Here is a 13163-nt window from a genome sequence, read left to right as displayed (position 1 = left end):
CGGATTGAAAGCGTAACTGCTAGAGGTTTTCTCAAATAGATCAAGGTTAGTAGTAAAATCGGCTTTTCTTTCCCAAGGCGGCGAGCAAGCTCCTCAGCCAAAGCTTGGCCAGGTGCATCCCCATCAGTGGCAAGTATAATCCGGGATGCCTATCAATACAATACATTGAGAAAACAAATGAGCAAAGTTGATAAAAGCTTTTATACTGTACATCAGAAACAGAGGAATAATAACAATTACCGACCTGATGTAGTTGATCTTTGCAGTTCCACAGATACTGATACTTTGTATCCTAGCTTTGCAGAATGAGAATTATCACAAAAGCATCAGTTTCTAACATTGCAAAATAACAAATAGAGTTATCATTGAATCATGATATATATATATATATATATATATATATATATATATATATATATATATATATATCCAGCAAATTAAGCATAAAAAAGACCTTCTCCTTAGCCGGCAACTCCTTCGAGGAGACTGATGGAGGTGCACCATCAGGAACACTCACACAATTGCGGAAGCCAGCTTCTTCCATTGCCAGCTTGTCCATTTCACCTTCAACCTATAATATAAAATCAATATACTAAGAATAAAGCAAAACTTTAACCTTTTGCATAATTTCTACAGATGGCAGAATACATACAATGATAATATCACTTTGCCCCTTTATGTCATCCAATCCATAAAAGATCTTTTCAGTGTTCGCTTCCTGAAATAAAATGATATTGTGGGAAAAGAAAAAGATGCAATAGTCATAAAATCAGCAAAAATGATACAAGCATAAAACCAAAAATTTGACAACTGACAGAAAAAAGGATGTTATGACAATATGACAAAATAACTTCAAGAATGATCAAATTATACAATAAGATGCAAAAGTATTAATAAGTAAAGAGGATGGAGAAAGAAGAAGGAGAACAATAAGGAGTGGGGCAATGGCCTACTAGCCTAATGGTCACCTTACCAAAAATTGAATAATAATAATTAATAATAATAATAATAATAATAATAATAATAATGAGAACAGAAAGAAAAAGTTGGGGGTAGTTATCTAAATTTACATTACTTTATTTCTTTAGTAAACCAACATGCTATAATAAGGACATTTTTAGAACTTTAGGGTCAAAATATTGGGGGGCGGGGGGAGGGGGAGAGAATGAGAAAATAAAATGTGCTTTCCCATTGAGTGTTGTGCAACTATTTTATGTCCTCACCAACTGCTACTCATTGTGAAGCTCCTATACAGAAAAAGAAGAGAGAGAGAGAGAGAACATAAACATTGGAGGCCCTAATCAAAATTATTAGAATCTCCCACGAATGAATTCATATACATAAATTGTTGTTGCAAGAGTGTAACAGTATAAACTCAGCCCACATGCCAATAACTAAAAGGCAACAACACTAATACTCTTAACCGGAAGCTGCTATGTTCTCATTATTAGTAGCAGAGATGTTTGCCATTTAGTTCAACATCAACATCAACAACACCTTTATCCCAAATTAATTGGGGTCGGTGGTAGATGAACCCACATGAAAGATACAAAACGGTTGAAAAAAAGTTAAAAAAAATTAAAAAAAAAATTAAAAAAAAAAAATTAAAAGAAAAATAAAAAATAAAAATAAATAAAAATAAAAAATAAAAATAAAAATAAATAAATAAATAAATAAAAATAAACAAATAAAATAAAAATATAAAATAAGATAAAATAAAATAACAATATATGTATATATAAATAAATAAAAGTAAAAAAGAAAGGGACAAGAAGAAGTGGGGGAAATGAAGGGGAAAAGGACTAAAAAGGGACCATCTGGAACATAGGAATAACAGCGGGTCTAACCCTCCACCATACTTATAGCTTTTCTCCATTCCGTTCTAAGACATACTGTCCGCCAATCTATATCCCACTCCATTAAATCTTGTTTTACTACTTTCCCCCAAGTAAGCTTCGGCCTACCTCTGCCTCTTTTTGTGTTGAGCTCTTGGTAACAAACTTCTGTTCTTACAGGAGCATCCATGGGTCTTCTCATCACGTGCCCAAACCACCTCAATCTATGTTCTCTCATCTTCTCGGCTACCAGTACTACTCCGACCTTTCGTCGAATATCTTCATTTCTTATCTTATCCATCCTTGTGTAACCACACATCCACCTTAACATCCTCATCTCTGCTACTCCCATCTTATGCTCATGTTGCCTATGTGCTGGCCAGCATTCTGCTCCATATAGCATTGCCGGTCTTACTGCCGTTTTATAGAATTTTCCTTTTAACTTCAGGGGGATTTTGCGGTCACACAAAAATGCAGATGCACTGCGCCATTTCATCCACCCTGCTCTGATTCTGTGATTTACATCCTCATCAATCTCTCCACCGTTTTGTAAAATGGAGCCCAAGTATGCACAGATGTTCAGATGTTTTCAATCACTGATTTTATTTCAAACTAATTAAATCTCAGCATATCAATTTTAACACTCAATTTAAATATGCACAGCACCAGCAACTGCTTTTACCTGCCAAAAGTTCTTGTGGACATCCCGATACTTGCAACCAACAGGGGTTCCATCACGATTATATGGGAATGCAATAACAATCTACCAAAAATATGTTAAGGAAACAATTAGTAACACAGATCAGTCACTTGTAAAGTAAAAGAATGGGAATGGGACACTAGCTCCATTAAGAGAGTAATTGTTTATATATTGCCCTCGGATATAGTTGAACATTCAACATATCATCTTCATTAAATAAAAGTCAAAGACAATCCTTGCCTAACCGATCAATAAGTAGAACACCATTTCTTTTCAAGTGAATATTAAATAGTTAAATTTGTGTATTTTAACACTATGCTTTTTTAATCAGCTTGTAGAAAGTGTAACCAATATCAGTCATATCAACAAATTCAAAATTATTACATATATGCCATGAATAATTTTTCTAGTAAAACCAACCTTGAATTTTGCTCTTTGATCTCTCTTTCATCAAAATAAACCAAATAATCAGAAGGAAAATATAAGAATTTACCTAAACCAATACATTGAAGATACATATTAATATTTAGAATATTATATTCCTAATTCTTTTATCATTTGAAAAAGAGTATGTACAATCTGTCTGTCTTGATAACAGTTGCAGCAAACTTACCTTGTTTATTAACTGGATTATTGTTATTCTAAAATAAAATTTCCTATGTCACTCATATTAAGCTCATAATTTAGTGCACCTGATCGTCATATTTTCTCTGCTTCACAGCATTTCTCTGCAGAGTCTCCTTTGAAATCAAGCGCTCAGCAAAATATGCAAGAAGCTGAAATTGGGCAAATAAAGTTTTATTCACTATATTGCTTGGACATGAACAAATAAATTATCAAATTTACTACCAATATAAAAGCCATACGATGAGCATAACACACACAAATTAGGGTATATATCAAATATCAATTTTAATGACTGAAGGCTCTTTTGAATTACTGTTGATGGGGAGCAAATGTCCCACTGCTTCACTTTTTTTACTTTAAGTAAACACATGTTTACATTCCACACATCCAAAACAAACAGGCCATAACTAAATACAAAAAACTCGGATAATCAAGAGAAACAATATTAAAAAATGGTGACTCAGCTGCCAAGACATAAACAATAAATTAATTGAGTGCAGATTATAAGAGTAAATGCAAGCCTCTTAGACATTAGCAATCAATTTTAATTGTTTGCCAAAACAGTTGACAGATATCAAGCAAAAGAAAGAAGAAACTTTAATTGAGTGCAACAAATAAAAATGCACAACAATTATACAGCAATCAATATTAGTTGCTTGTTCAATAGATACACAATTGTGTGTGTGTGTGTGTAAAGATGGCAAAGGAAAACAAACCATGCTCTGCATATTTACAGAGTAAGCAGCGACGAACAATGAATACACTACATAATCAATTTGCCTCTATTAAACACATTGGCCCAAAATTAAACATTTAATAACATAAGCAACTATCAAGAAGATATATTGACAACAAAACATCTACTTTAGATCTTGTAATACTTTACATATTCATATCAGAAAGAAGAGAGAGACAAAGCAAGGCCAACAATGAAGAGAAAGCCATTAGCTAAAAGCAGCACTTTGATTCCAGGCATGCCAACAAAGGAAACCCCCACCCCTTCCCAAAAAGAAAAGGAACAAAAAGGAATCATTAGCTGAACACCACAGGAAAAAGACATATATATTTGATCCCACATAGTTTGCAAGGAGAAGACACTCTGGTTGCATACACTCTAACCAATTGCACCACATCCCTGCAAAGAGACAGATTTCTTCCTTGATCTCTTTTCTTATCCCAAAATTTCAGAATGAAAAGGAAAAAAGAGTTCTATGTGGACATATACACAGCCCATTACAACTACCAAAAAGCTTACTATATAGCAGCTGCCAATCTCAATGGAGAAAGAGATTGGAGAAGCATCCTTATTTCAATTAATGGTATCTACATGAAATATTTCATACATCTATTAATCAAAATTCCATGCATATGATTTGTAAAGTAGGTGGTGAAAAACTTACAATCCAACTGTGAAATTCAAGATTCATTATCTGTTTTGTAAGTTAATGAATAGTGAAATATTATTACATCATTCATAGGCATGAGCAAACACACAAATTGTCATGGAAGGAACCAAGTAGTTTGACCGAGGAAAATAACAATCCCTATTGCTAATTGATAGAGAAGTCTAATATAAAATCATTAAAGAGGCCTTCACTTAACAACTTGTGCTTTTAGGTGAGATGGTTGTTTTTTATGGTATCACAGCCAATGACCAACTCGGCACGAGTTCAATCCTCAATATTTAATTGTGGAATTTCTTAGCAAAGGTAGGTGGACCTGTGCATTACCTACCCTTCAAGCACAATGGGCTCTTGTGTAAGGGGTGTGCTAGAGAAGTCTAATATAAAATTATTAAAATGACCTTCACTAACAGCTTGAGCTTTAAGGTGATATAGTTGTCTATCACTAACATTTCAAAAAAAAAAGGCTCAGCTGTTCAGGAAATCGAATATTTCTATATCATTATACAAGGGGAGGGGGTTGAGCTAGCCCCCTTGAAAAATTGATCTTTATTTCCTATAAAGGAGTGTATTCGGTTGTATAAAATAAGATAGTAAGCCACGGACGACAGATTTTTATCATGACCAATATCTGCACCAGATATCAATTGTATAGAACATACAATTCATAAAAAGAAGGGACAAAATTAGGTAAGGTAAAATTTAATGACCTCATTACAAAGTGGTTCTAGCTGCAATTCCTCCTCTGAAATCTGTCTTCTTATTTTAACGTGGGTTTCTTGACTCAGTGTTGCAGAATATGAACTACTACCAGCAAAGGCCTACAATAGAATGAAGAAAAACAAACTGATTAACACATCCACATGTGTTAAGCAGAACATGACATGCTTTAAAATGAAAAATATCTAACCTGTTGGCTGCCTTTATACCCACACTTTCCGCGAAAGCACAACCATGATGCAGACCCCCTTAAATTCAAAAATCGCCAAAATTAAAACAAAGTAGAAGTATGACCAGCAAAAAAAATAGAATGAGGTAAGTTTATGAAAAATGATATCTAACATACCCGTCTGGTGCAATGTAAAGAGAAAAGCTCTTTTCTCCTGTTTCACCACCTTGACACTAGCAAAAAATAAGAGTATTACAAGGCACATACAAAGCTGAACACAAAAAATATTTTCTACTCCCATTGGGAAATGTAAAATAGGATTTATGCAAGGAGAATGAACTACTCTCATTGTGCAGTTCTACTAGCCCAAAGTAAAATGGAAATTAAAAAACAAAACAAGAAAAAGAAATTCATCTATCAATAGAAATTCAAGTTAGATACATTGGTTTGAAATAAGTAATAAACACTCTTCAATTCAATATTTCAGGGATTATCATTTTTAACATCATAATCTACTCCCTTAACTCAAGTTAAAATTTCCCTTTCAAATAATTACTTTAAGTACAATTTTTAAATCAAATCTAATATATACCAAAAAGAAAGGGAAAAGACTCAGTTTCTTAACAATGTTCTAGAACGAAAATTTCACACAACTCCAAACCTGAAACATGACCAAAACAAAGACACAATTCTTTATGTCTTTATAGCAATGAATATACAGCATACTATAGTTGAAGTGTGTCAGTGGGAGGGAAAGACAAAATTTTCAGACCAAAGCCAACTCAACCTAGTTATGATGGTCAGGTGAAACAATTGTTCGGGGAGAAGATCTAATAGAATTCAAGTACTTTCAAATGTATAAAAAAACACTACAGTTGATAACTTCTACTTGAAAAGTTTCTACTGTTCAAAAAGCATTCAACATTGAAGAAAACTAAAATAAAAAGAAACAAAGGGGGGGGGGGGGGGGGGGGGGGGGGGGGAATACCGCTGGACAAAGCAAGTTGTTATGTTGCCCAGGTACACATAATCCTGTTTCAATTCCAACAGCTTCCAACTTCTTTTGCAACATACTGAATTGCAACCCCAACCTATTCTCATCAGGGTTTTCCAAATGAGCTTTAGAAAACGAAACCAGCAACAGAAAAAGTTAGTAACTTGATACACATTTAAGGTTCTTTAGTTCCCATTAGAAAAGGGTACCTTACCTGGCCTAGGGACACTGACATGAGAAGTACCATAATAGCCATTGGTTCTGAGCGGCGATGGACGATTTTTTGAAATGGGTTTGGAACAAAACACAGTAAAGAAGGCTCTGCGTGGGGAAAAATAGTTCCTTTGAGGTGAGAGGCTCTTTTTGAGGTTTGAGAATGGAGTGGAGAGGAACAAGGATTGGGTGGTCATGGTAGTGAGTTTTGAAGAGGAGAATAAGGGAAGGTTGCATAGAAGAGTGTGAGGATAACGAAGATGCATATTCTGAGAACAATGAATCATGAATGATCGAGGAAAAAAAGGTTTGTTTTATATTCTTCTTCTTCTTCTTCCACAGAGTGACTGTGTGTGTTTGCGTGCTGTGTTCATCGACAGTGTTAGCGTCAAGGTAGAAAGAGGGTTTTGGTATAAGCCCTTTGTTTTTTTTTTTGGGTACAATGGTTTAAGCCTTTTAAAGTAGGGTGTCAATTTGACAGCTTCGGCAGAGACTCCATGGGCATTACTAGCCCAAGGCTTTGCAGATTGTAGTTCTCGTTTTTCAATTCCATTATATCCAAAAAAAAATTGACAGCTTCGGAACTTTTTCAATGCTTACGATTAGGAATTTATATTTTTATATTTAGATAAAATAAAAATTGTTTGAATTTCTGATGAAGGTATGTATATTTCATTTAAATTTAAAATTTACAAAAAGAAAAATTAAGAATAACATGTGTTATTATTCTTTAATCAAAAGTAGACTAAAAGGGTGTATTGGATTGAAATTTCTGGATTATTTTTGAATAAAAAAATTAATTGGTATTTAATTAAGATTTTAAAATATTGAAAAAAAATTGCGTTGTATTTGATTAAAATTTTAAAAGATTATTTTAGAATTCGTCCAAATCCGTTAATATTCAATCAGAATTTTAAGCAAAGAAAAAATAATCTTGAGGTATTCAAATAATGTTATAAAAATCGGATCGACCCGAAAATCAGTGAACCGATCATGTAACCGGTCCGGTTTACATATTGGACCGGCCATGTTACAGAACCGGTGCGACCCGACTGATTTTCATAAAAACTGGTGACCCAGTCGGTTCAACCAGCGATCCGGCCCGGTTTGTAAAAAAAAAAAAAAAAACTAATTTATTCTCATTAATTGATGTCTTCTTTTTTTTAACTCTTAAGCACAAATGATTTGTTTTCTTTTGAAATATTTGAGTGATTTGTAGTTTATTAACTTACATAGATTATGTACCTACAACACTAATATTATCTTGGTTGTGCAATATAAAGAGAATTTGATTTGATTTTTAGTTAGAGATATCGTTTACTGAACCTGAAACATCAGTATAACAAATATGGGCTTATCGTTTCTCAAGCTGTTTGAGATAATTTTATTTCCGACTACTAAATCATAACCGTACAAATATGGATCAACGGTGATAAAGGAAGAGAGAGAGAAAAGGGGAATTATAACAATTCAAAGGTGAATCAATTAATATAAAGAAATAAATAAACAAAACGACATAGTTTTGGAGTGGCCGGAGATAAACTTATCTCAAGTTGCCATAGAAATATTTTTTCCAACAAATATTATATGTTTGATTACTCTTTTGTTGGACAACGATGTGTAACTTATTATTTTTCATATTAAAATATTTGAAATTGGTATATTTTTCAGGTATTTAAGTATATTTATAGTTTTTTAACATAAATTATAGATTTACATATATTTATCGGGTCATGCAGTTGAACCAGTGTTCCAGTACCTCGATCGGTTCTATAATCGGGCCGAGTTTAACAACATTGTATTCAAAAATCTAACGATTTTAATTAATTTTCTATTGTGTAGGTTGTGTGAGACTTTTTAATGAGAAATATAAATAGGATGCATCTCTCACAATCTCACCTTAATACCTATGATATCTTGAGATTTTTATATTACAGTGTCTTCTTCTTCTTTTAGCATGTTGACCCACTCGAAATCGGGTTCCGCATAAGAGCTTCGTCAAAGCTCAAAAATAGCTTATTTTTGAGCAATTTTCATCACACAAAATAACCCAGAAACAACAGACCAACAATATTCTAATATAATTCATCTCAAAAAACATTAGAATTTTTAAAGCTTTTGAAAGTTTAAAAAATAATTTTTCAAGTTATAAGTCGCAATTTTTTTTTGGCATCAAAATGTGTGATTTTTGTATTTAAAACAACATAAAACAGCAGAAAAATAACAGGGGAACTAAAACTCTTAAACCAATTTTCGCTTTACATCAAAGAAACAATATCAATTTAAATAAAGATTGAAACTTTCATAATATGATCCTTATATTTCGTAACAATACATTCGTGAACGAAATTCCTTCGCTATAAAAAATGATTTCAAATAATTTTTGAATCAATAGGGTGTGCATGACAATCATTCTATTCCCTAGCACTGTTTCTGAAAAGAAATAATTCTTTTCTATTTCTAAGCCTTGGAATAGTTTATAAGAAAAAAAACATGTTTGATAACATGTCTTATTTTTATTCTGAGAATGAGAATTGTGTTTGATAATACAACAAATAATATAATAAAAAATAATTCATATTAAATATAAAAACAATTTGGATCATCACTTTCCTTTTCATATGTGTGATTGTGGTGGTGGCGGCGGCGATACAGTAGTGGTGGTGGCAGTGACAGTGACATGGTGAAGTTAGTGGTGGTGGTTGTGACGGCAGTGGCTGCAACGACGGTGGTGGTAATGTTGGCGACAACAGCGATAGTGATGGGGATGATGGTGGTGGAGGTGATGGCAGCGGCTGCGACAATGATGGTGGTTAAGATGGCTGGTTGCAGCAACAATGGTAGCAGTGGTATGGTTGTGGTGGTTGTGAAGACATCATGGCGGTGGTGGTGGCAGTGGCTGCGGCGGTGGCGGTAGGTGGCAGTGGTGGTGGTGGTGATGGTGGCGGTGGCGTGGTGATGGTAGTAACCGGGGTGGTGTAATGGTGGCGATGGTGGTGGTGGTGACGGTAATGGCTGTGACGATGATGGTGGTGGTTGGTGGTGGCGGCAGCGGCGATGACGGTGATGGTTGCGACAATAGTAATGGTGGTTGGTGGTGATGGTAGTGGTGGCGTCGTGGTGGTGGTAGTGGTGGCGATGGGAGTGGTGGCAGTGGCAGTGACGACAATGGTTGCGATGATGGTAGTGGTGGTGATGGTGGTGGTGGCAGCGGTGGTAGTTGTGGTGATGGGTGGAGGTGGTGGTAACGGTGGCGGTGTAATCGTGGTGGTGATGGGTGGTGACGACGGCACTAGTGGTACGATGACGACGGCGACGATGGTGGAGACAGTTGTGTCGGGATGATGGTGGTGGTGGTGGTAGTGATGATAGTAGAGGTGGATAGTAATTGAGAGAGATAAATATTTTTCATTTTATGCCCGGGAACAAAAAAGCAAAAAAAAAATTGATTCTTTTTTTTGTTCCCTAGCACAAAAATTAAACCGGTTCATCTCGGGAACAAAAAAATAAACCGGTTTTACCAAACGAGTTTCCTATCCATTTCTGTTCCCGAGAACAGAAATTAAAAAAGAATTGATTCCGGGAAGGTTGTCAAGCACACCCTAGATAACTAAAAGTTTGTTTTTTAAAAGCCCCAAAGCAATTTAAGGTTTCAATATATCGATTGAAAATAATTTGAGAAATTTTTTAAACTTTCATGTAATAAAACCATGAAATTCATATTCGAAATTTTCTTAGAATACTAAATGAAAACATGCATATGAGATATGGTTAGAAAATTCTCATCACGTAGAACAAAATCCCAATGTTTCAAAATTAATTGCAAAAAATTTCAAACGAAATTTTATCATGAACTTTAGGTTCTATATGCAAATTTAGAATTATTTTAATAAATAAAAAAAAATTGGTTTTTATAATCATATATGAATAGCTCTAACACCAAATGAATAAGATAATTTTTAACCCATTGGTCAAACCCTAGAGCAGGAACGAGAAAATGTTAATGCGTGAAGGACTAGTATAGCTTTGAATATATGGGGAACTGTTACTTAGTAATTTTGGATGTTTGTTAAAAATTACATTATGGTTTACTGATTGATAAAATTATATTAGGTTTTACTTTTTTTATTAATATCATTGCATTTCTTTATTTTTTTATTGACTCTTGTAATTTTGAATATTTGTTAAAAATTCATATGTTTTTAAAATCTTATAAATCCATATTGTCCTTTCAAATCTTATAAATTCTATTAAAATCCTTTAAAATTCAATCTTATGAAATCTTGATTGTAAAAAAAGTCTTTTAAAAAAGTTTTTTTTTTTTTTTTGTAAATAAAGAGGGGCTAAGCCCCAGAAACAGAAAGAAATTACAAATCAGAAACTAACAAGCTAGACATATTTCTAGCATCAGCAACTATAAGTTCCATCAACTGAGGAGGAGGATCTTTAAAAATCTTGAAATGGAGATTATTAGTCTGCCCAGCTTTAGCTAACCAATGAGCACATTTGTTGTTTTCTCTCTTGGTATGAACAAGATGAATAGTCCAATCTGCTTTTAACCATAATCTCAATCTGCGAGTGACTTGAGAGTCCCTAGGATCTTCATGCTGCTCCTTTAACATCTGGATGGCTTGGCTAGAATCACATTCTAGCTCTATTCTTTTTAATCCTGTTCCCCAAAGCAGTTCCAAACCTTTCAATATTCCCATAATTCTGCATCAAGAGGATTGCAGGAACCTAAATTACAATAGAAGCTTCCCAAAAAGGATCCATTGTGATCTCTTAATATACCACCACAACTAGCTTTTTTCATGCCACTAGAAGAAGCTCCATCACAATTCAACTTAACCCACCCTTGCTTGGGGGCTGTCCAAACGCTATCGTTGGAATCACCACGGCGCTGATAAATTCGGGCTTGCAGAATCTGTTGGACAAACATCCAAATTGAAGCCTGTGATTGCTTATCATGACAGAAATGATCTTCATGGATCTCCAAATTTCTCCACTTCCACAAAAACCAACAAGTAGTAAAGAAAATATCCCTCCAGTCCTTCACTTTATTGGAGGACCACATGTTATCGATATTTAAAGTCAACCAATCCTGCAAATTCGAATTCATAAAGGAATTGGGTATCGAACCTGTAAATCAAGATTGCCAAATTTTCCTAGCATGTCTACAATCACGAAGAACATGAATAATAGTTTCCTCATGATTTGGACAACTAGGACAGACATTTGAACCTCCGCTCCACTTACTGGTTCTGCTGCGCACTGAAAGTTTAGCAAGCAAAGTCATCCACATAAACACTTTCACTCGTTCTGGTCCATTCCACGACCAAACTTTTTTCCATAAGCTAGTGTGAACATCTGCTGGGAAGTTCATAAGATTACAGTAAGCGACCTTAACCAAAGAAGTTGAGTGATGATTATTGATCCAAACTAATCTATCCTCCCCATTCCTTGGAATAAGCCTGAGATGATTTGTTACTGCATCAGCCAAATCTGACTCCAGAAATTGATGAACAACTTCAAGACGGAAACCATCATCCACCATGTAATCTGCAATTGATTTCTGACTCTCCTCCCACGGCACCTGATTGCTCGACAACTGCTGCAAATTTTCCTCCCATCCCAACCAGTTATCAGTCCAAAGCTTTACTTCAGAACCATCTGCTATTTCCCATCTAAGACCAGCAAGGAAATTACTCCAACATTTAGCAAGATCACGCCAAAGTTTAGAGTCATATGATTTTGCCTTTATACCTCTCCTTAAGTCTTGACCTCTACCATACTTGGCTACTAAAATCTTAACCCATAAATCATCTTTCTTAGTTAACACCTTCCACGCCAGTTTATGAATATAAGCTTCATTTTGGAGTCGAAGGTTAATTATTCCCAAACCACCTCTATCTTTGGGTTTATACATTTGATCCCAAGCTACTAAATGAGGCCGCCTTCTGCTATCCTGATCTCCCCAAATGAAAGCCCTTTGTATCTGCTCAATTTCATCACAAAACGTTACTGGTAAAAGACCATTCTGCATATGGAAAGAAGGGATTGCAGCAATGACCGATTTCACCAAAGTAACTCGACCAGCAAAAGAAAGGCAATGGCTTTTCCAACCATCCAGTTTTGAACGTATCCTATCCTTGATAGCTCCATAGTCTGCTTTAATATATCTCCCTTGTTTAACAATAGAGCCTAAATATCTGCCAATACTAGAAGTGCGCTTAAAGCCCATTCTGTTGACAATCCTTGTAGCAACTTGAGTATCAGTATTCGGGGAAAAATAAATCAAAGATTTATTTGCACTAACACTTTGCCCCGACATCTCACAAAAGAGATTAATACAATCCATAATCACCTTAGCTTGCTCCATATCTGCTTCCGCAAAGAGAATGATATCATCTGCAAATAAAAGGTGGGATACACTCGGCCCTCTTCTGCAGACTCTAATAGGCTTCCACGAACCCATAGTCACTTTTTCAGCGATCAAGTGGAA

The 13163-nt window shown here is 34.8% G+C and overlaps 1 protein-coding gene across 1 annotated transcript; it reads right to left on the bottom strand.

Annotated features, from left to right (window-relative positions):
* Window positions 1–17: 17 nt before the first annotated feature.
* Window positions 18–6881, bottom strand: LOC133295035 (twinkle homolog protein, chloroplastic/mitochondrial-like; the record flags this gene model as incomplete). The annotated part of the gene is made up of 11 exons (XM_061493814.1): window positions 6663–6881; window positions 6443–6573; window positions 5632–5687; window positions 5476–5533; window positions 5276–5386; window positions 3228–3311; window positions 2518–2598; window positions 653–718; window positions 455–571; window positions 245–292; window positions 18–149 (listed from the first exon to the last, which is right to left on the bottom strand). Coding segments are annotated over exons 1-11 (1080 nt in total), but the record flags the coding sequence as incomplete, so codon positions are not given.
* Window positions 6882–13163: the final 6282 nt, after the last annotated feature.

Source organism: Gastrolobium bilobum, unplaced genomic scaffold (genome assembly GCF_033153095.1).
Source record: "Gastrolobium bilobum isolate Gb01-03AN ecotype WA unplaced genomic scaffold, APGP_CSIRO_Gbil_v1 utg88556, whole genome shotgun sequence".
NCBI lineage: Eukaryota > Viridiplantae > Streptophyta > Magnoliopsida > Fabales > Fabaceae > Gastrolobium > Gastrolobium bilobum.
The sequence above is the reverse complement of the archived record's forward strand: the minus strand, read 5'-3'. Positions and strand labels throughout refer to the sequence as shown.